Source organism: Epinephelus lanceolatus, chromosome 23 (assembly GCF_041903045.1).
Source record: "Epinephelus lanceolatus isolate andai-2023 chromosome 23, ASM4190304v1, whole genome shotgun sequence".
Taxonomy (NCBI): domain Eukaryota; kingdom Metazoa; phylum Chordata; class Actinopteri; order Perciformes; family Serranidae; genus Epinephelus; species Epinephelus lanceolatus.
In genome coordinates this window covers 1,276,770-1,301,913 of record NC_135756.1, presented here as the reverse complement: position 1 = coordinate 1,301,913, position 25,144 = coordinate 1,276,770, and the positions used below count along the sequence as shown (strand labels likewise).

The 25,144-nt window shown below is 41.9% G+C and overlaps 1 protein-coding gene across 1 annotated transcript in view; it reads right to left on the bottom strand.

The window, feature by feature from the left end:
- Positions 1-25,144, bottom strand: part of LOC117249410 (thyrotropin-releasing hormone-degrading ectoenzyme-like) — a 282,617-nt gene that overhangs the window by 72,687 nt on the left and 184,786 nt on the right. Inside the window, exon 6 of the mRNA XM_033615055.2 lies at positions 16,535-16,648. Within this exon, the coding sequence (XP_033470946.1) occupies positions 16,535-16,648 (114 nt within the window). The remainder of the gene's footprint in view (positions 1-16,534; positions 16,649-25,144) is intronic.

The window sequence follows — 25,144 nt, the reverse complement described above, 5'->3', positions numbered from 1 at the left end:
TGTGTTAAAACAGCTGGAAGGTTTTTCCTTTGTGTATGAAATGTGTTCCTTTGTCTGATGTGTCTTTCTGACCTCCGCAGTAACATCCTGTCCGTCATCGATGAGGTGACGAAGAGCAAGAAGATGAAGGCCCAAGCTCTTCAGCAGAAAATCGAAAAAGACTTTGGTGTTCAGCTGAGCCTGACCAGCGTGCGCCGCGCCCGCAGGAACCTGGGGTGGAAGTTCGGAAAGCCCAGCTTCTGCAAGATTACAACAGAGCTCAACAGAGAGGCGAGACTGAGACAAGCGGTTCAGTGGCTGGAGTCTGGGGAGACGTGGCATGACGTGCTGTTTACAGACAAAACCACAGTGACTCTGGAACCTGATGCCAGACCTTGTTTCCACAGGAAGGGACACCTTGTTGCCAAACCGCTGCGCACACACACCTTTAAGCTTCATGTCTGGGGACTGATTTCCCGACACGGCGCAGGGCCTATGGTCATCTTTGAGGGGAGCATGGACAGACAATACTATGAGACCGACATCATCAAAGCAGTCGCAGCGCCGTACATCAGGGTGAATTTTGGGTCAGATCATCGCTTCTTCCAGGACAATGATCCAAAGCACACTGCTGCTGCCACCTGCATCGCATCCGAGGGAATCAACTGGGTGAGGACTCCGCCACAGTCGCCAGATCTGAACCCCATGAAGCTTGTTTGGCCCGCAATGAAAGAATTCATCCGAAAGGAGGTTAAGCCTCGCACAAGACAGCAGCTTGTCCGAGCCATCGAGGCCTTCTGGGACTTGAAACTGACCCGCGAGTTCTGTAATGAAGTCATTACAGGCTTATCAGAAGTACAAAGACAGATTGTGAAGAACAAAGGAGGGCCGAGTGGAAAGTGAGCAAACAGTCCACACACACACACACTCACTGATGCTGTTTCATCTTGTTTCATACTGGGTTTGTAAAATAAACACTTCTCTTTAAAAACGCTCCTCTGTGGGTTTTTTCTTCCTTCCTGTGTGTGTCCAGGTTGGCTCTCTGTTCAAATGGGTCTGAGCTGCATGAAAAGGCAACTGATGTACATACTCTCACCTCTCTCCAGGTGATCAGTCTGAATGGGAGGGTGGAGAGGTGAGAACGGGTTCAACAGTTGGTCGTTCAGCTGCTTTAATGACCAGCTCAAACAGATGCAAACACAGAGCCACTGAAGCAAAATCCCTCAAGTGTTTGTGTCATTAAACAGGATGAATTAGAAATATGAAAAACAGCTAATTAATGTGATTCTCACTACAAATACTGCTAGCTGGGAATAATTTCATTTTAACATGAATGAAATGTTTTAACTTGTGCTTTCTTTAGGAGGCGGTGCACTGATCATAGGAACTAGAATCACCACCCCACAGCTTTGCAAACCAGTCAAGTTACAGTTTACGTCCATGTCTGTCAGGACTCATGCAGCCATGACAGTGGACAATGCCTCAAATATGGATGTTGCAAAAGCAAAGCTACAAGTTTTAAAACATGGATGTTTCACAGACAGAGGGAGTGTGTCCAAACTGCAGTATGTACTTCAGTTGCCCTTAAAAAATACACACTCTTGCATGCAGACATACTGGCTTACAGACTGCAAAACCAGATCAGATGTAGTGGAACATCCTGGTATTTATGGCACACTGCATTTGACATACTATGAACTGGGACATACTAAATCTTTTCCTGGCGTACCATATAGTGTGGCAGTATGAGGACAGGAACACACAGAAGATCTATACAATCAGCACAGGTTCAAGATTAGAGTCACCAATTCAGTATCTGACCAAATGTCTCCCCTTCTGTTCCTGAGATATGACGTTAAAACATGATGATGTCACAGTCAAGCTGACCTTTGACCTTCATTATTTTATCCTGGTAGACATTTGTGTATAAATTCTCAAGTTATGGCCAAAAAAAAAAAACAGCCCAAAAAAGTTTTTGGAGGTCACCTTGACCTAATCAGTTCATCACTGAGTTGAAGTGGACATTTGTGCCAAATTTAAAGAAACTCCCTCAAGGTGTTCTTGAGATATCATGTTCATGAGAATGGGATGAACCAGGTCACTGTGACCTTGACTTTTAACCTTTGACCACCAAAATATAAGTTGTTCATCGCTGAGTCAAAGGGGACGTTTGTGCCAAATCTGAAGAAATTCCCACAAAGCGCTCTTGAGATGTATGAATGTATTCAAGAGAACAGGACAGATGGACAACCTGAATACATTACGCCTCGGGCCGCAGCTATCTTCGGCGCGGAAGCATAAAAGGCCTCAAAACATTGTAACATGTTTCACATTTTTTAGAAAAGCTGCCGTGAAATCAAACATTTAGTCGCAACAATCTAAAAAAAAAAAGCCATCGAAATCCTGTCGGGACTGAATAATATCTGGAAACTGGATTCCAGCCGGCTGGCAGCCAGAGAGCCTCCGGCTGGGAGATGCACTTCTGAGCAGCTGCGACTGTAAATGAACGAAAACCATGTCACACAAAGTGTTTGTGTTTTGAAATAAATGCTTTCTGGGCTGACAGGAGCGGATCTGACTAATTCCTGGATGTTTTCTTGGACTGATCCCTCCTCAAAGGATTGGGCTAACTCCTGGGTAAAGACAGACGACTTTCATTTTGGAGTCAACACAAGCACAGACAGACAGACAGACAGACAGACAGACAGGACCAGGAGCTCCAGCACAAATTACACAATTAGTGAATTAGTTAAATGGCACATTTGGATGAAAACGAAATGTCTCGGTGTGAAATGGAGATAAGAATCAGACTAAATGAGACATCGAGTGTAATTAACAGGGACTCTAAGTCACCTGGAGAGACAGAGAGGGGTCCATCTGGTCCATATGGCCATTATGAACCAGATGGACCCACATGTGGAGGACAGCTAATGGGCCAACAGTCAGTGTAAACACAAACACTCACACACAGATGGAGGGACGGGGCTGCGTTCAGGAGCAGCTGCTGAACTTTAAAACGTCTGCTCGTCTCCGCCCTCCATCCTCCTCTGCTCCCACCCCGTCACTCCTCCTCTCCTCCTGCTCCTCTTCCTCCTCTCCCTCCCTCCCTCTGTCCTCCTCTTTTATATCAGTGTCATTTAAACTTGTGTGTGTGACAGACGCCTCTCTGCCTCTCTGTTCAACGCTCTCTGACTGAATACTAATTCACTGCCTGGCAGGTGTCGCACATCAAATATAGTTTAGGTCAACAGTTTAACAGCTTTATTAAACTCAGAGGTGTCACGGCAACAATACGGATGATTCACACACCGTTACCAGATGAGACTGGGACAAATGATACAGCTGATGTTCGTCAGACACACTGCAGCATTCACAGCAGAGCATCTACTCTCTAATATCTTAATAATCTCCCAGGAGGCTGATCCAGGTCCAGGTTTAGTGTGTACACTTTGAAATGTGGTTGTACGGGTCATTAGGAGCAGAGGTTAGCTCAGGTTTTATCTTCCTCTCCTTGTGTTTAGCGCCAGGCGGCTAAGACCTTTTAAATCTGTGAGTTAAGAGTTCCCTTTAGGTTTTATTCATTTTATAGATTAAGTAACGCCCACAGGTCTTTTCCCTCTGTGTAGTTCACCTAAACTTAAGTTATGAAGCAATCAATCCTCAAATAAATGACTTTATTTACCAAAACCCATCTGGTTTTATGCTGCTCCCCTTTTCCCCCAGAGAGCCGTGATGTAACCGTCGTACTGAGCATTGTGAGTAATGGTGCAAATCACTGACCACGACTCCAAAGAAATCAGGCAGATTCTATGTTTTCGTTATTGCCAGGAAAAATAAGGAAACAAATAAAACATTAACACAAATCTATAGTTTAGTTTCCTCAAACACACACTGGAGGAAGCAGTGACTCTGCCGGGGACTATTTTCAGGGGCGGATTAATCTCTGGTGAGTGTTTGTGCGTCAAAATAAACTACATCGTGTTCATGTTGATGAAGGAGCAGTGACCCAGTGACACAGTGTGGTCTTTGGACAACAGTGGAGGAAGACGTGTCTGTAACCTGCTCTGTCATTTTCAAACACAATAACCTGGAACACATTTTTAACTTTATAAGAGAAAAGAGGAGATTCATAGATTTTTTGTAACGATATCTGCATTGTTTTGGTGCTCCAAATATTAATATGATAAATTCATTAAAGGGGAACTAATGTTTTTTTCAACCTGGGCCCTATTGTCCGATCTACTTTTGTCTAAATGAGTGATAGGATGTTCAATATGTGACATTTCTCCAGTATGAAGCTAGGGCTGACCTGCCTGCAGCCCGTGAGCGCGCGCTATATTAAATAATAGGGCACTCAGACAGCGTCAAACAACGTCAAAATACGTCCAGTAAAAGTGCATTTTTTTCACACAGATAGGTTCGGATTGTTAGTATAATTATCCGACGACATAACGGAAAGGAGACACAGATTTCAGAGCCAGACTTTCACTCTCTGAGTGAGTGTTTTGACTTGACACAACAAACATGTCCGAATTTTTACCCAATTTTGACCAACTGGATATGGATGAGCCATTTGAATTTGATGAGCGCCCGTATTTATTTGAACATGGACGTACACGGACGTACACGGACGCAGAGCTCGTTGAAACTGAAGAGTGGACGAGGAGAGAGAGGGAGCAGCAACAGGCAGAGGAACATGTCTGAATCCAGCTAAAGGTAAACACACACGTTCATTTCTCCTTTCCGTTATGTTGTCAGATAATTATACTAACAATCCGAGCCTATCTGTGTGAAAAAATGCACTTTTAGTGGACGTATTTTGACGTTGTTTGACGCTGTCTGAGTGCCCTATTATTTAATATAGCGTGCGCTCACGGGCTGCAGGCAGGTCAGCCCTAGCTTCATACTGGAGAAATGTCACATACTGAACATCCTATCACTCATTTAGACAAAAGCAGATCGGAACATAGGGCCCAGGTTGAATAAAAACATTAGTTCCCCTTTAAATAACATTGGTCGTTTCTGAAGTGGACGGTGTGTCACGATAAGTTACACACTGATCCACTGTGGCCATGAGAACGTCCCAACAGTATAATAATAACACTGTTAACAGGCCAATATAATTCAACAGTACTAGTTCACCTCGCTGTTATGGATAAATACCACGTTAGCTTGCTAACATGATTGCACAAGGATTCATGGGTAACAGTCAATCTGTCATTAACCCTTTAACAGATATTGTGATCGCACAGCTGACACTTTTTGGGATCAAATCTGAAATAAAACACAGCAAAACTCATTTTCATCAGGTTGTCTTCATCGCCCTCACTGATTAGAGTGTAATGATGATTATATTCACTGAGTACTGATGCTGTGAAAACATATTGATCTCTGAAAGGAAAGAAAAAACTGATTGATTGGCGTAACGTTGCTCTTCTTCTCTGGACTTCAATGATGCTTAAAGTTTTGGTGAGAAAAATCAGATTTCATTTTCTCGACCGCCTCATGATTATATTTTACAAAGGTATTTAGTCTTTACATAACAGGATAGATTGGTTTTATTATTCAGCACGGTAAACTTTATTTAAGTCTCTTGTTTTCTTTATTGGTTTGTTATTGATGGAATGAATATTTATCTGGACAGCCATGTTGTATTCACTATAACTCTGATGTCTGCCTCTTGTTATCGACAGGATTTGATTTTACACAGATGCATTTTAGTATTTTGCTTATACTGTCATTCTGTTCAGTCGTATTTTCATTATATTACATTGGCTCTACATGTTACAGCCCGCACATTTTGTTTATTATTTTTATTTAATTGTTTATTGTATGAAGTTACTTTTATTTTCAGACATTATGTGACATTGATTATTAGAATTTTTACAATACATTACGATGTTTGTTTTTTTTTCTCTTAATAAACTTTTTTTAAACATATTTTTTATTTTTTTATTAATATATACTATGATGATGTTTTTATGTGAAAAAACAAATAATCAAACTTGGGTTACATAGATTTGAAAAAATCAGTGATACCTAACTGGACGAATCTGCCATAAATAATAAAAAAACAAAACACAAACAAACAAAAAAAAAAAGCGAATAAATAAATAATTAAATAAAAACGTGAATAAAAAAATAATAAAAATTAAAATAAATAAATAAAAACGTGAATAAATAAATAAATAAATAAATAAATAAAAGAGTGAATAAATAAATAGATAAAAACGTAAATAAATAAATGTAAAGTTACTAAATGTGGAGTCAGGAACACAATTTTACCAAAAAATATTTTTTTGCAAATGCATTTCTTAGTGTGACTGTTAATTATTTTTTAGTTTATAAATTAATTTTATTTTTTGTGATGAACAGGCCCATTTATCTTTGCTTATAAAATATTGGATTTCTGTAAGTGTTTATTTTCACACATTTTAAAACAAACCCAAAAAAAACCTCTGATTCAAACTTAAGTTATAAACAATAATGTGGCAGCCCGTCCTACAGTAACTCTGAGGACCCCTCAGGAGACACGACCCCCCTGTTGAAGACCCACATTACAACAGGTTTTAATATTCTGAAAACAAAGACTTTGTTTATCTGAAATCTGATGAAAACTGTTCTGACTCTGCCTTGTTACTGTCTCCCTTTCATTCATAATTTCAGGGAGACATAGAGGGAGGGACGGAGACGCTGAGTCAGACCACAGTGTGGCTGACGAGTGTTTACAGCTCCTCATCACATCTCATCATCACATCTCATCATCACGTCTCGTCATTACGTCTCTACAAGCTTCAGAATTGTATCTGTCGTCTGAATTTGGTGATAAGAGTTTCATATTCTGAAAGCCGAGACTTTCAAATCAAATAAAACCCCAAAATGACCTAAAATGGAGCTGCTGAAATAAATCCATGTTTATCTAAAAATGAGCCGCTGCAGCATCCCAATCATTTCAATCAGCTCGCCACATCTCAGGCTGCGCACACACGCACACACACACACACACACACACACACACACACACAGTTTATGGGATCTGTTAAGTGTAAGTGAATATGTAACATCCTCAGGATTTAATGACTGTATTGGATTATTATTATTGATTATTGCTGAGTTTCTGTGAGATAAAATGACAAATAGCAGAATAAATAATTAACCCAGGGTGAAACCAAGCAGGGGATAAACTGGCTGTGATCACACTCTGAGAGACGGAGACGGGTTTAATACAGTCTCTTTTCTCACTGAGAGCTGAGTGTCAAGAGATGAGAGGAGAAGATGAATATTGATTGTTCTCTGCTCACTATAAAACATGAATATTTCATATTCTCCGAGTCTGTTTGTTTCCCATCAGTTATCTGCTGTCATTTACCTCTGACCTGCCGTCTCTCTGTATTCAGCTCATATTAACTGACATCACGCCGTCACTCAGGACGTTTACCTGCTCAGTCACAGCAGTGCCAAGTATGTGCGACTCCTCTACGATAGGTGGAGATATGCCCCCTTTCAGCTTGTTAGTATTGGACCTTTTTCCTGTTGACCTATTACGTCACAGACCAAACAATGGACAAACAAGTTAGCTACGGTTAGCTAGCAGCTAACTGCTACCATGGTGGACAACTTTACAGCTCTGTACATTTGGTCCGTCCAAAAAGTCACGGCTCTGGATGTAGATTTCTCCATGTTGTTACCGGCTTCTTCTTCTCTTACACATTTAATGCTATTGGACTTCTGGGTCAAAGCCCGGGGCGGAAACTGTGGAGCATGCTCAGAGCGCCTCGGCCAGTTTGGGTCTGATTGACTGTATACATGTAGGAGTCACATGATCTGGGTGTGTTAGTCCCACTGTGACACATTCACTGCAGGACCATTTCACTCACACTGACATGTTTACGTCTGTTTTAAAAGTCTGGTTTAAGTCGCACTTACATGTTAACGTGTATTTTAAAAGTCCGGTTTAAGACGCACTAACATGTTTACGTGTATTTTAAAAGTCCGGTTTAAGTCGGACTAACATGTTTATGTGTATTTTAAAAGTCCGGTTTATGTCGCACTAACATGTTTACGTGTGTTTTAAAAGTCCGGTTTAAGTCGGACTAACATGTTTACGTGTGTTTTAAAAGTCCGATTTCAGTTGGACTGACACAATTAAATTAACAAATTAAAAAACATATTTTTATCGTTTAGTTTCCCTTTTAATGGCTGATTTGTACATTTTGTATTTTCTTTTCTTTGTTCTGTTTTTGCTTCTGTACTCTTTATATTTCTGATCTCCTAACATATTTTTTTTAATCACTGTAATCTTATTGTCGCTTTATTTTCATGCACTTTGTGACCTTGTTTAGATGAGTGCTATAAAAAATAACGTTACCATTATCATTAAATGTATAAAGCAGAAAGAAGTCGAAAGTACCTCAGAATGTACCTGAGTGTCACCACAGTTCATTTCCTCTGCTGCTGTTGTGTTTGTGTTGAGGTAAAGTTCGGGTCAGTCCCTCATTACTGCTCTATTGTGTCCATACCAAACAAACATTAAGGCCTCTGCTCATTATGTAAAACACATTGTGTTGGTATTTACTGGTTCAAGTAAAGCTAATTAAATGTTTGACCACGGCTGCAGAAAAGCTCCCATTTTAATGATTAGTTCTGAGTGTTGTCATTTTTATTTGACTTATTGGACAAATTAAACATTCAGATTAAAACCCCTCCTCCTCCTCTGTGAGTTCATCCAGGTCGTCTCTCTATTCAAATGGGTCTGAGCTGCATGAAGAGGTGACTGATGGGGACATTCTCACCTCCCTCCAGGTGATCAGCTCCAACAGGAGGAGGTATAGAGGTGAGAATGAGTTCATTAGTACGTCGTTCAGCTGCTGTAATGAGTCGCCCAAACAGATGTAAACACAAACACGCTGTATGTACAGATTTACAGAAATGAAATGGGGACATAATGTGGTCGTTTATTGAGCTTAGAAGAGCTCTGATGTGGTGTGAGCTCACTGATGAACTCTGGTAGAGAAATAACTGAGGCACAACTTGAGTTGTTGTTGGGTGGGTTCATTTTCAGATGAAGTCCAGTTTATTACAGATGTTGACGCCTTCAGTTAAATAAAAGGTAAGAGTCTCACTCCTACCACTATTTTTGGCTGAGATATACCGTCTAGAAAGTGGGATCATAACTTTCACGTTTCATATGGCTTTATTTGGTGATATTTTATGGTGTTTCTGTGTCATAAACAACATCAGCTATCATAATCACACCTGATTTCAATAAGGTACAATGTTTGAAGCTGGCTGAGTGTTGTTTGATCACTGATAGTCACTGTTTTGAAGCAGACTGACCGATTTGTCATTTGGAGCTCCGCCTGGATCTTTTCATGGTAAAAACACTGTAGAATGGTCATACTTTGAGCAGTCTTCTTCAAATTTGAAACAAGTGTTCATTGATAGTGTGCCTACAGCCCCACAGTGTCATTTACCTGCTCAGATGAAGCCACAGACAGTTATTCATCCTGAAACACACTTTTTATTTTATTTTAGGCAAAATCTTCAACTTTTTACTGACTTCAGAGGCCCATTACTCTGTCTCTGTATCACCTAGAGTGTTTCTGACACTTTCACAAGAAACTTCAGAGAGTTTTCTTTCTGGCAAGACCTCATGCATGCATGTAGTCAGAGCGGTTCAGAAGCTACAGACATTTTAATTTGGGTATGTCATTTTAGGCGTTTTTGCTACAAAATGGGGGTGGAGTACAAGAGGTTGATGAAAACTACAAGATCCACAGAGGAGAGCAACTTTGAACGAGCTGGATCAGAAAACAGACAACATTCTGCACACAGACTGGACAAGAGAAGCGGACGTATCGTGACACCATCATTTGTTTGTGGGCTTTTTTGAGGGCCGTCGCCATCTTGGATATCTGAAGCCAGACGTGACCAAATTTGGACGAGAGTGCACGGAGCTAACCCTAATGCTAGCTGCTGTTTGGTTAGCACGGTACATTTACAGCTGTGGTATGGCTGTGGTGAAAATATTCTAAATATAACGTACACTTAAATAGATATTCATTTTTTTTAGGTGACTAAAGTACGTTTTGTCGTTGCCCCCGTCAACAGCAGGACTTCGCTGAGCTTCCATGTTGGTACTCGAGCCTGCTTCTCTGAACTGGAGCTGTACAGACTGACATCTACTGTATGTAACACACTGACTGTGGATAAGTGCCTATTATAAACCCAAAAAATCCCAACTGTCCCTTTAAGACATGATGTAATGCCACCTGATTGGCTGGGTGATTGATTAATTGTTTGTGATACAGAAACACGCCGCAGCGTATTTCCTCTCTCATTTGCGTTTCATTTCCTGAGCTGTGTTTGTTCCTCTCCCCGCGGCGCCGTGACTCACTGCTGATGGGAAACGGCTTTTTAAATAAAAACCTGTATTATAAATAAATTGCTTTATCAGGAACAGACCGCTTTATCATCGTTGTGCTGGTTATTGGAGAAACACTTTGTTTCTATTAAAGCGTCCAGCCGTGCAGAACCACAGTAACAGGGATTTAAAAATGCCATGTCGCTCAGAAGCAGACTGTGTGTGCGTGCCGCAGATAAGGTGTTGTGGTGTAACACATTTCTCCAATGGAAGTAAATCACAACGTACTTCAGCAGAAACAAAGCAGGAAGAAGAGTGTGTGTGTGTGTGTGTGTGTGTGTGTGTGCTGTAATTTAAAGTTCTGCAGCGTTCACTGTTTTGTCAGAGAAGTTCTCATCCAGTCCGTCTGTCGGGGGAGGGGATGCCACTTTTTCAGCAAATTTGAGAAAGAATTTGTTTCTAATTTCATTGTGTTTTGAGCTGACTCACTCTCGGCATCAATTTGTTTGCAGACCACGAGCAGAATAAAATAAAAGCAGCGTTCTCCTGCTGCAGATCCGGGCTGAATATTATCTGCAGGAAAACACGTTTACAGAAGGAGGAATCAGATATCGATCCATGCGAGTGGAAGAAGGTGGAAGAGTTCAGGAGGAGTCAGGACTTCCTCCTCCTCACAAGCCAGTTTTAACTTTGGTCTTATAAACACACACCGTGTGTCCAAATGGATTTAGTTATGTAAAGTTTTATACAACAAAGAGACACATGACGGTTGAAACTGAGCTGCAGACAGATCTTTAGGATTCATTTATCCGCAGAGGAAGGACGTTCACTCAAACCATAAAGACGCATTTAATCTGGAATAATGTGGAAAATGCTAAAAACAAGCAGCACCACATTCAGAGAGGTTTCATTAAATAACATTCGTCTAGTTAGCTTTCTGAACAAGGCAGGTCCATCTGATAGATGTTTACTCCACAGCAAGAAATAAAAATGTTTCGACACTAGTGTTTGAGAGGGAAAATAAAACCATAATGTTACTTGAGCTGTCGATCAAACACGATCTGATCACGCCCTCGCAATCCTGAGAAATGGTCTGAGCCCCCAAACGAGCTGTTTTTAAACTAAGTTTTCTAAAAGTAATGAACATTCATTTTCACTCATATTTTGTGGGTGTTTAATGAGATTCATCTCTGGTGTCATATTTGCATTTCTACTGTTTCATGCCAAGCATCACTTACAGATCTTTGGAAGAAAGAAAATCAGAATTGGCAAATCAGACTTTTAGAAGTCGGAGTTGGCCAAGAACGTCGCAGTCAGTGGATCTTTAAATGGCACCACAGGTCTGGTGCTTAAAGGTATCCAACGCTGGCAGAGTCTAAACATGAGCTGATGTAAACTGCTGAATGTTTCATCAGGACTCTACAAAGTGAGTCTTTAGCTTCAGCTTCCTGTTTGTGGCTCATACATGGCAGTTTGAAGCAATGTGATTGGATGTTTCCAACCATGCTCCTTTACACTCATATGGCATCCTTGAGGTATTTCAGTCTGGTTTTAAAGCCCTTCATAGCACTGACACTGCACTTTTAAAATGTTTTAATTATCTTTGACTTGCTACTGATTCTGGGGACTCTGCCATTCTCTTGCTTTTAGATCTCACAGCTGCCTGTGATACTGTACACCACAGTATGCTCATCTCATGCCTGGAACAGTGCGTTGGCATTAGAGGTACTGCTCTGGACTGGTTCAGGTCCTGTCTGTCCGACAGAAGTTTTTCTATCCTCCCCAGCGCCTCTCCCATGTGGAGTCCCTCAGGGTTCTGTTCTCGGGCCAGCTCTATTCTGCCTCAACCTGCTGCCCTTAGGAACTATTTTTAGGAAGTATGGCATGTCATTCCATTGTTATGCAGATGACACTGACATTTACCTGCCCTTGAACCAGAAAGATTCTAATTCTCTAAAACCACTATTGAACTGCCTGCAGGATGTTAAATCCTGGATGGCCCTGAACGTTTTAAGCTTCAATGAAGCCAAAACTGAACTTTTGTTATTTGGACCCAGTGGCGCCTGTGATGTATCACATATCGACTTGGGCTTCCTGGAACCATACATAAAACCTACTGCAAAAAAATTGGGTAACTTCAGGTTGTCAAATCCAGCTTCTTCCAGCTGAGGCTTTTATCTAAAGTCAAGTCCTTCTTACCTTTTAGAGATTTGGAAAAGGTCATACATGCTTTTATTTCATGTCAGCTTGACTATTGTAATGGCCTTCATGTTGGTATTAGCCAGGCCTCCCTCTCACGCCTGCTGCTCGTCCAGAATGCTGCAGCTCGTCTGTTAACAGGAGCACACAAGCGTGAGCATATCACCCCCATATTGGCCTCACTCCACTGGCTTCCTGTTCGTTTTAGAATTGATTTTGAAATGTTATTATTTACCTACAAATCTCTAAACGGGCTAGCTCCACCCTGTCTCTCTGACCTCTTACAGCAACATGTCCCCTCAAGGTCACTCAGGTCTGCTGCCCAGTTGCTTCTGGAGGTCCCACGATCGAGGCTGAAGCACAGGGGACACCATGCTTTTGCAGTAGCAGCCCCTAAACTAGCTGCATATTAGGCCGGCCCCCTCCTTACCTGTTTTTAAATCACGACTTAAAACACATTTTTATTCCTTGGCTTTTAACTCGGTGTGAGAGAAGCATTCCTCTGTAACACGTGGTCTTTGTTGCAGTGTGTTATTTCTTGTTGTGTCTTAGTCTGACTGTAAAGCACTTTTTAAATGCGCTCTATAAATACATTTTGATTGACTGATTGACTGATTGATTGATTGATTGATTGATAGCTGACTTCTCTCCTTACAGCATAAGGTGTGCTGATGTTCCTCTGGGTTCAGATCTGAGAGACACACTAACACGTATGTTTTGGTCTTTTAGGGATTTATTTGTTGGGAATAATAAAATTATACCACACCACAGCAGCAGGCTGATAGATTAAATAATTGATATCCTGTTCAACCAATGCACTTTTCATATCTTATTTAACACAGACTATAATCTATTAATGTTGTGTATATGTTGATGTATGTATTTGAAAGGCGTTTTTAAAGATTTATGTCCTCAGTAGGAGTCAATGAATAAGGAGACAGGAAGTGGGACAGTGCTGAAAGACGGACGGACACATGGTTGGTTTTTGGGGCTTTTTGTAGAATTTGTTCACAAAAGGAAAAATACAGAATAATAAATATGTTTTAAAAAGATTACTTGAATCAAATTATGAAAGAAAAACAGATTTCTCTCCTCCTGTGTGGTGGACTCTAACAGTACAGACGTTTCCAGATTTATTCTGCCACCTCCTCGAACACAATGCAGCCGAATGGGGTTTGTTTAAGTTACTCAAAGGGTCCACAAAAAGTGTCCCAGTTACACTGAATAATCCTCAGACCTGCGTCAACAGTTTCCATTGGGAATTATTTTGTGCCAAAACCTGAGCGTCACCAATAAAACCTATTGACACAGAGAGGCTCTGCTCCTGAACAGGTGGGAGCGTTCTTATCTCTTTGACAGGATTGTAGGTTTTCTTTTTTAATCAGGTGTTTTGTCTTCTGCTTGTGTTGTGTTTGGTGTCTGGAGACTTTTAAATGTTTTACTCTGAAATAAAATCAAATTCATATCTGACCAACTGGAGCCTTGAGCTGTAATTCTGACTCACCTGACGCATCAGAAGGGCAGAAAAATTAAATTTCATGAGCGAGCAGACGGAGGCTCGGAATATCTGACTGTGCTTCAACATGCTGAACTGAAAGCTACATTTCCTGTTTGTCTTGAATAAAAGATCCCACACAAATAATTAAAGAAGTATTTGAAAAGCAAAAAAGGAAACATTCATTCATTCATTTTCTGGAACAGCTTATCCTGTTAGGGGCCGCGGGGGGGCATCACAGCAACCAGGTCTCACTCTGGACTCATCAAATTCCGGCGCTTGGTCAGTGACTTCTGGCGTCAGACCATCCTCTCACATCATGATACGCAGCCAGTTACCATTAAACAATAACATGACTGGTGGGGCAGTTTTATAGCCGCTAACGACGGAGCGGCAGCAGCAGAATTAATGGTATTAATGCCCAGGGGATGTGAGTGGCTTCAGCAAGTAGACGACTGGATGTCCGACATTATTTCAAAGGACATATTAGATTTTCTGGCGCATGTAGTCCAGAAAGAAAATGTGTCAGACCTGAGGGAGCTCACATTCTGTGGACTACTAGAACCACCCATATAAGAATGTCTGAGCAGAAACTCTTCAACTCCACCACCAGAATTATTGTTCATATCAAGCCTGTCTCACTCTGAAGTCATCGAACACTGGTACTTGGTTACTGAGTTCCAGCGTCAGACACAGACAAAAAGAGCTGTCCTTGTTGGCATGATACGCAGCCATTACAGTGCCCAGTGGTATGGCTGGGAGGGCTGGTGGATGGGTCCAACAACCACAGATTTTCACCCAGGAGGCCGGTGTTCACTTCCTGTGAGATTGTAAAGCCAAACCCTGTTCTTTATTCCTAAACGTAACCACGTGTGTGTTGGCTAAACATAACCACGTGTGTGTGTGTGTCGGCTAAACGTAACCGTGTGTGTGTGTCGGCTAAATGTAACCACTTGTGTGTGTCGGCTAAATGTAACCACGTGTGTGTGTGTCGGCTAAACGTAACCACGTGTGTGTGTGTCGGCTAAACGTAACCGTGTGTGTGTGTCGGCTAAATGTAACCACTTGTGTGTGTCGGCTAAATGTAACCACTTGTGTGTGTCGGCTAAACGTAACCACGTGTGTGTGTTGGCTAAACGTAACCACGTGTGTGTGTGTTGGCTAAACGTAACCACGTGTGTGTGTCGGCTAAACGTAACCATGTGTGTGTGTGTTGGCTAAACGTAACCACGTGTGTGTGTGTGTGTGTCGGCTAAACGTAACCGTGTTTGTGTGTTGGCTAAACGTAACCATGTGTGTGTGTTGGCTAAACGTAACCACGTGTGTGTGTGTTGGCTAAACGTAACCATGTGTGTGTGTGTGTGTGTCGGCTAAACGTAACCACATGTGTGTGTTGGCTAAACGTAACCACGTGTGTGTGTGTTGGCTAAACGTAACCACGTGTGTGTGTCGGCTAAACGTAACCACGTGTGTGTGTTGGCTAAACGTAACCACGTGTGTGTGTGTGTGTGTCGGCTAAACGTAACCGTGTTTGTGTGTTGGCTAAACGTAACCATGTGTGTGTGTCGGCTAAATGTAACCACTTGTGTGTGTCGGCTAAACATAACCACGTGTGTGTGTTGGCTAAACATAACCACGTGTGTGTGTCGGCTAAACGTAACCGTGTGTGTGTGTGTTGGCTAAACGTAACCATGTGTGTGTGTCGGCTAAATGTAACCACTTGTGTGTATCGGCTAAACGTAACCACGTGTGTGTGTTGGCTAAACGTAACCACGTGTGTGTGTGTGTTGGCTAAACGTAACCATGTGTGTGTGTTGGCTAAACGTAACCACACGTGTGTGTGTCGGCTAAATGTAACCACGTGTGTGTGTTGGCTAAACGTAACCACGTGTGTGTGTTGGCTAAACGTAACCACATGTGTGTGTGTTGGCTAAATGTAACCACACGTGTGTGTGTTGGCTAAACGTAACCACGTGTGTGTGTGTTGGCTAAACGTAACCATGTGTGTGTGTTGGCTAAACGTAACCACGTGTGTGTGTTGGCTAAATGTAACCACACGTGTGTGTGTTGGCTAAACGTAACCACGTGTGTGTGTTGGCTAAACGTAACCACGTGTGTGTGTGTTGGCTAAACATAACCACGTGTGTGTGTTGGCTAAACGTAACCACACATGTGTGTTGGCTAAACGTAACCACACGTGTGTGTGTGTGTGTTGGCTAAACGTAACCACGTGTGTGTGTTGGCTAAACGTAACCACACGTGTGTGAGAACATGTCAGAGCACGTGCAGGAAACCCACACTCACACAGGGAGAACATGTGAACTCCACCGACCCTGGAGCTCAATCCAGTAACCCTCTTACTATGAGGCAACAGTGCTAACCACTGCATCACCGTGCCACCAAAAAAAACAAACAAACAAAAACTCTCTGAGTACCTTGGCGTAGGAAGATTGACGAGCATGATGAACACATGAATAAAACTTCAGTTCTTTACTCACCATGTTCCACTTTGGGAAGAGGAAGTCGGTGCCAACGTACTCGAAGAAATGAGCAAAGCCTTCTTTCAACCAGACGTCCTCCCACCACACTGGAGTCACCAGATCACCAAACCACTGAAAGACACAGAGAGGAAATTATTTCATGTGGTTTCTGTCAGATATAATTATATCCTCTGAAATATTCATAAACTCCTGCAGACAGAATCAGGTGGTGTGTTTAACAGATCAAATGTCCAAATCAAATTAAACTGGCTCAGAGACAAGTGGAGCTTTCACACTGAGGAAACATTTTCATGGTCCAACATGTCTCAGAGGCTGAGGTGTGGGTTCATGTCAGTGCTGGGGAGACGTTTTTATTTTGTGAAGTCCTCTGCTGCTTTCATGTTTTCATCAGCAGGCAAATGTGCATGTTCTAAACATAGAGGGAGACGTGTCCTCTGCGTCCCCCTTCAGATCTACGCCTCTGCTCAGAGGAACAAGACTTCAGCTGATTGGAACCAGTTGTGTTTGCTCTGCTGACAGACGGCCGGCTCTCCACATTAACATGTGGAAACATGGCGCCCCCTGCCCACCCTCAGGTCCACAACAGTTAGTTAGCTGCTCTGCAGTGCGCGTCAGTGGAACAGGAGTTAGCTGATGGCACAGGATGGTGTTGCTGTGGAAATATTAGTCATTTTTTTCCCTTGTGTATATTTGATATAAGTTGGAAAATGACAGAAATAAGCTACTACTTTCTAACATTCAGTGAGCGAGTGAACTCTGGCAGAAGGAGCCTGGAAAACTGTCAGATATACTATGAGTGATCACTACATTCAGGGAGTCTATGGAGCCCTGATTGAACCCAGGTGACGGCTTGCTGTTGGTCTGAAAACAAGCTGGAGGTGTGCAAAGTTTTTCAAACAAGCGACACGTCACCTAGCCTGTTTGCTAACGCACAGAGCAGGTACGTACATCATCACTGGGAAACTTGCTCGTCAGCATCATGTCCAGTTAGGAAGAGCTGTAACGCTAATACTGCTACTAAACTGAAGGGTAGCAAAACAGAAGACAGACAGACATCTAAAACTGTGAAAAAAAACTTCTTGTTGTTAACTGATGATTGATTAACCACTGACACTCCTGATGCTAACATTCACTAATTAACAGTAAAGACAGAGTCCAGCTGAGGCTGATGTGAAAGTCATTAGTTCTGCAGGTATCTGGTCATGCACCACTGAACACATTAAAGTGTTGCTCTGACGATGGTGCAAGATTAACAGTCCAACACAGTCTCATTCCAAACTCGTCAAAAACCAGCGCTCGGTCAGCGACTTCAGGCGTCAGACACTGACAAAAACAGCCATCCTTTAACGTCGGCATGATACACAGCTGCCTGCTGTTACTGTTTAATGGTACCCGGTAGCATCATGGAGAAACACGGCGGGACAACAATGGAAGTTAAGGTAGAGGTAGAGTGAGTAGGGTGGGTGGGTCTAACAACCAGCGTCTTTCAACCAGGAGGCCAGTGTTCACTTCCTGTAAGATTGTAAAGCCAAAGTGTACTTTTTTGCTAAGCCCACCCAATGTGTGTGTTGGCTAAACGTGTGTGTGTTGGCTAAACGTAACCACGTGTGTGTTGTTGAAGGAAAAAACATCAGTTGGTGGTGTTGTACTGACGTAGTGCTTTTATTTTGAAAGAGACTGTATCAAACTGTGCATTTCCTGTGAAAACAGAAGTGTATTTTGAAAACAGACAATGCATGTAACAGGCTGAAGTTGACACGGCGTCCCAGAACGTCAACAACCAACACACCCAGGGTACCTTGGACGTCATATGTGGACGTGGAAAGTCCATGACCAAACGTGGACATGTGACGAGGTCACAGTGAGGATGATGATGGAAAGTCGGAGGATCACCAAAGCTATTACGGTTCATCCTATGAGGACCATGAATGTCTGAATAAAACATCATAGCAACACAACAGTTGTTAAGATATTCTGGTCTGAACCAAAGTGTTGGTGTTCCTTCCCTGGAGCCGTACCTGACTAAAATCCCAAATGTCACACAGACACTGAATAACATTTTAACTACAACAAATCATAGTGTTGAGAAAGTTAAAAACAGAGTCTAGCTTTGATTAAGAGCAGAGAGAAGACTCCTGCTCCTCCTGAAGGACTGACTTGCTCTCCACCTGATGACTCCAAACCAGCCGAGGCCAGCGCAGCGCCTGTCCTCAGTCGACCCCACGAAGCAGCTCTTATTTATCAGCAACACCGGCGGGCAACTGGCAATGTTGCTCCAAAGTGTGACAAAAAGCAGCGCTCATTTACACAGCAGGCTACCACCTGATTGGACTGAGAGTGTGTTCCTCCGAGCGCCTCGGAGCCTCGTCAGGGCGAAGCAACAGTGAAGTTTAATAAAGGCGGAGCACATAGAAAATAGACTGAACTCTGCTGATAGTGAAACGTATGGCCACAAGAGTAATGCATTTGGACCCGGGCTGTTTCCTGGCAACACCGCCTGAATGAAAACGGTGTAACGTTTGGGAACAAATGTGTGTCTCTGCCAGCTTTGTTTCTGAGTCTGATCGTTTCCTCTGAAGCTTCGGCTGCAGAGCGGGTGGCAGACGATCTTAAAAAATAAAGTTTACCTCGAAATTCACTTTAAACCGTCATTAAAGCAGGAAGCACACGCACACAAACACACACACACACACACACACACACACACTGCTTACCTCAGCACTGTGTGTGTGTTACTCTGCATATTTGGCAGCACTCTGTGTTTCGGCACTAAATTGTCCTTCAGCTGATCAAAGTGTGTATGTAAAGTGGAGAGAGACAGAGTGTGTGTGAGTGTGTTTAAGTCCTATTTGCATCACTTCGCTCTGCAGTTGAAACAAGTCAACTTTAATTATGTTGCTCAAAGTCACAAGTCTGTCCACATAAAGCACAAAACACTCCATCCTCACACCAACAACAAAACTGGCCTGTGTGCAATTAGAGTGAAGTCTGCCAAACAACTTCTCAAGAAGTTTCCCTGTCGCAGACGAATTTCCTCCAAAATCATAAGAGTTGTGCTCCTGTGCTCTCGGTGGTTTGGTGCGAGGTGATCATAAAGATCAGTCCTTTTCTTGACTTGACGTTCTGACAAAATCAACCCAGCCTCATTCCGACGTCGTCGAAAACAGCTGATTGGTCAGAAACTTCCGGTGTCAGAAACCGACAGAAAAAGTCATCCTTTCACGTTGGCATCTTACGTGGACGGTGGCTGCATCAGGGAGAAATGCAGCAGGACAGCAACCAAAGTAAAGGGGCTAAAGTCCAAATAAAGTGGGTGGTGGATGGATCCAACAACCTCCAACCTTCACCTAGGAGGCTGGGGTTCGCTTCCCATAACGTTGACAGGGAAAGTCTATGACCAAATGGTGACATGTGACGCGGTCAGAGTGAGAATAAGTGAGAGAATTGGTAATTTCAGTTGTTAACAGAAAAGGCACTAGAGACGTACCGATCAGTCGGCTGGTGACCTGCCTTTGAGTGTCAGATATAACCAACAACTGTTTAGGTAGACTTTTTCTTTAACGGCCACAATTTGGAACAACTCCCGGTCGTAATGTTTTAAACAGCCATATAATAACTTATATTTAAACAGGTTTAAAACACAAACACTACAACCCTCTTTGCAACTCGAGCCGGTCAAATTCATTGACGTGAAAATAAGATCTATGGAACACAGTGCTAATCAGAGAAGATGAGAGGCAGTGGTGAAGGAGGAAAAGGACTCGGTAAAGGAGGCGCTAAGCGTCACTGTAAAGTTCCAGGGAATCAACAAACCCGCCATCTGCTGCCAGCTGCCGATGCTTTGGATAAAAAGCCAGGTGTGAGTCAGAGTTGTCGACCAAGACTCCCTCTGAAGTTGTTTAAAACCGCTGCTTGGTCAGTGACTTCCTGTGTCAGATACTGACGAAAAAGACGTTCTTTCACATGGCAGCATCGGGGGAAACATGGACATCAACGAAAGTTACGGCAGCAAAAGTGTGAGTAGGGTCAACAACCAACACACCCAGGGGACCTTGGACGTCATATGTGGAAAGTCCATGTCACAGTGAGGATGAGTTGACAAAATCAACCATGTTTAATATTGTTTCCATTCTTGGCTCATGCAGATACTGAAGTTCAGTGACACGAACATTGTCAACAACCAATGGCTGTGCTCTCTCCAGCACCAAACAGGAAGCAGCTGCAAACTGATACTCAGATACTGATCGATATTGACAATAAGATTTAGATATGATATCCACTTGCCTTCTTTGCCTCCTCATTGACACTCAGCCACTTCCTACACTTGCAGCTGAATATGTCAGCTGTTGTGCACATCACCGTCAGCTGGGCTGCGTCGCCGGCATAAAGCTAACCTCACATGGCAGTGCTGCTGCTGCTGCAGAGCCCTCGCCACCAGTTTGAGTCGAAAATGAAAAAAGCAAAAGTGCTGTTTGGAAGTGTTTTCCATTCGAGGCAAACAACCAGAGCAACACTGAGAATGTCAATGAGCAAACACTGCTACAACATGCTGGCTGAAGTCGAGCAGCACAACAAACTTGGCAAAGCATCTTCAGGACCAACACCTCCGTCTTTATGAGGAGTTTCAAGAGGTTAGTAAAGCTCCTGTTTTAACATCATTAAAGTATTAAACATTTAACATAAATGTTAGCCTGCCCAGCGGCACACATTAACGTTAGCCACTTTATTATTAGCCATTCGCCGTCAGCAATCTGTAGGCTATCAAAAAGTCATTTAAATACTTTTTTAAATTACACATTCACACCTATTTATTCCTGAGGTTATGATTCATGTACGAACATTTAAAGCTCTGGTAGCACCGTTAAACATTTCCCATCTGGCACTGCAGGGGAGCAGCAGACCATGTGGGGAACTCCAGGGAGGTGAACGTGAACAAGTCTCAGTTCTCTTGGACTGTGAACAAGTGTTGATTCAAGTGACTCTCAACACTTCATTGATTCATTTGTGATGCATTTCATCTTGTAAATACATTTTGATTTTGGGAAACTGTACATTTCTGAAGACTCAAAAAAACAGCATGCACATCCAGAAACAATAGATACTGGGTGCTGGACACAAGATTAAATACAAAAATACAAAAACAGGTCTGCACACCAGAAACTGCTCCTTTTGGAAATTTTTATCAGATCACCACATGTGACATTTGTATCACAGCTTCATCTGAAACTCTTGTTCAGTTATGCAAAATTTGTTTATATCTTTTTCTTTTTTATGTATGTTTGTTCTTAATGAATAGAGGAGGTATGACACCAACACCAAATCCATATATTTTTGTTCATTGAGCCACACTGAGCGATGAGGAGCGCGCTCTGACTGTTATTCTGAGACCAGTGTTTATTTCCTCTCATCACTGTGTCACAGGAGTGAACTGTGCAATAAAGAAACTTATAATCCACCTGGTCACCTGTGGTGTGTAGAAGTGACGGTGTTGTGGAGCTACATCTCATCACATAAAGTTCTTACACACAAATTCAGTTTATCTTTATGGATTATATTGACATTGGTCCACAGGGGGAGCCACAGCGATCGGTCGCATTTTAGCCATTTTGAAGCATTTTTCTGTTGTTATAGCGCCACCCAGTTGCCAATTAGAGTTAAATTTCTCCAGTCACCTTGAGGCGTCCTGTTCTACATATCTACCAAGTTTAGTAAAAATCCATATGGCGGTTAGGCCTAGATAAGAAATGAGCTCTCTAGCGCCCCCATTTTGTTTGATGGGGTCAATAATGGAGGGGTCCCCTCAGATTATGTGTGGTCATATGCCTACAAAGTTGCGTGGTGATGGGTGAAACCCTTGAGATGTTATACACCTTTATGTGATGAGCCACGCCCTCCGCAATATTCATTGCCTTATAGAAGCTCAGTTTTAGTAAGTTTTCCAACTTCAAATTCAAAATGGCGGAAAATCTATATAAGCGGAAGTTATGGGTTCTTGAGGCAAATGTGTTCCTCATGAGGAGAGGCATCTCTGTGCAAAGTTTCATGTCTCTACCACATACGGGGCATGAGATATGCCCATTCAAAGTTTGACATTTCAATGGGTTGCTATAGCGCCCCCCTTTGGCCAATTGATGTAATATTGCTTCATTGGCATCCTCCCATGACCCTCTACCACTGTGCCAAATTTCACATGGATTGACCAAGTCAGTGAGGAGAAAAACATGGAACACACACACACACACACACACACACACACACACACACACACGTGAGGAATATTTCAAATGTCATCTTGGAGTCTGGTGTAATATTTCCCACCAGGAGCAGGATGGGAAATAATGTCTGTGACTAAAAACTCACTCAAAGTGTTTACTGGAACCAACTGGGGCTAAACTGGGACAGGTAATGTCACAGGTTCAAACCCATGGGCTCTCACAGAGCATCAGAAACACGACTGTCTTTAAAGTGAAAGAGGAGCGGTTGGCGTCAGCCTAAAAGCGAATGAGAGGCTGCATGTATGGAAACCCACTTCAGGGAAGCGCAGGCGGCTGATAATCAGTCAGTAGCAGGTGGTGGAGACGCTGCGTGCAAACACTTTAAAGATAAAACTGTAAAACCCTCAAAGTGGAAACAGGTAAATAGACGTAAGGGCCTGATTAAAAACATGTTTCCAGTCTGTAACCATCAGCGCAGCAACGTGTGCTTTCATTCTGCAGTTACATTTCTGTTTCATATCCAGCCATGACAAGCTACTGTTAATATACTGTGAAGAGTTTATTAGTGTGTTTGTGTCGTGCTGCTGAGATTCATTTAGTTTGTCCATTCGCAGCATATGTTGTGATTTAGGTGCCAAAGAACAATAAAGATATAATGCAGATCTCTGCCTGCCCTGCTATAAACTGGAGGTATTGCTGTTTCTCTTCTTTGACTTAACTGTTGTACTTCAGTGTCGCTAAATTTGACGAGTAACATTTTACACTTAGGGGTGAATTCACAAAGAATGGATCACACCCACATTAACTGCACATCACTTGTATCCACTGTCCGCCCCGTCTCAAAGTTCAGTGTCGCTGATGTTTTGCAGCTGGGAGGATAAATGTGCAGTGTGAACGCAGAGAGAAGAAGAACAGAGAAAGAAAACAAATCCTCCAGGATTATTCACCCATGAACCTTCCTGGCATGACGAAGTCTTCGCCTGGCTACAATCACTGCCGCCATGATCACTAGGAACTCTGGGCGTGACCCCCGTCATACATGTGCTTCAGTTCCCACCAACTCTGTGAAGACGCTGATAATTTGGAGCCGTTGTCTCAGCCTACGTAATATTACAACTTTATTCTTGTAATATTACGACTTTATTTTCGTAATATTACGACTTTATTATAGTAATATTACGACCTTATTCTTGTAATATTATGACTTTTTTTCTCGGAATATTTCGACTTTATTCTTGTAATATTACAACTTTATTCTAGTAATATTACGACTTTATTCTAGTAATATTACAACCTTATTCTTGTAATATTACGACTTTATTTTCATAATATTACGACTTTATTCTAGTAATATTACGACCTTATTCTTGTAATATTACGACTTTTTTCTTGTAATATTATGACTTTTTTTCTCGGAATATTACAACTTTATTCTAGTAATATTACGACCTTATTCTTGTAATATTACGACTTTATTCTAGTAATATTATGACTTTTTTTCTTGTAATACTATGGCTTTATTCTCGTAATATTATGACTTTATTTTCGTAATATTACGACTTTATTTTCGTAATATTACGACTTTATTCTAGTAATATTCTGACTTTTTTCTTGTAATATTATGACTTTTTTTCTCAGAATATTTCGACTTTATTCTTGTAATATTACGACTTTATTTTCGTAATATTACAACCTTATTCTTGCAATATTACGACTTTATTCTCGTAATATTATGACTTTATTCTCGTAATATTACAACCTTATTCTCGTAATATTACGACTTTGTTCTAGTAATATTCTGACTTTTTTCTTGTAATATTATGACTTTTTTTCTCAGAATATTTCGACTTTATTCTTGTAATATTACGACTTTATTTTCGTAATATTACGCCTTTATTCTCGTAATATTACAACCTTATTCTTGCAATATTACGACTTTATTCTCGTAATATTATGACTTTATTCTCGTAATATTACAACCTTATTCTCGTAATATTACGACTTTATTCTTGTAATTTATTATTATTATTAAATTTAATCTAAATTTTTAATTGTATTACAAAGCCCAATATCACAAATCACAGTTTGCCTCAACGTACAACATCTCTCTGTTCTCAGACCCTCACAGTGGATCAAACAAAACTCCACAAAAAAACCTTTAACAGGAAAAAATTGGCAGAAACCTCAGAAACCTGAATACATTACTATTATAGACAATAACATACAGGAGGTGGACAGACTAACGAGAGATGAACTACGAGCTAGGCAGTTGAAAACGGTGCATTTTCCCGCCTGTATGTGATAAACTTTCACTGGATGTTTCTAAAGATCGCTCGTGTTTCTGCCGTCACATGCAGCTGTTGAACTTGTGGCAACAAGCAGTGCCGACATC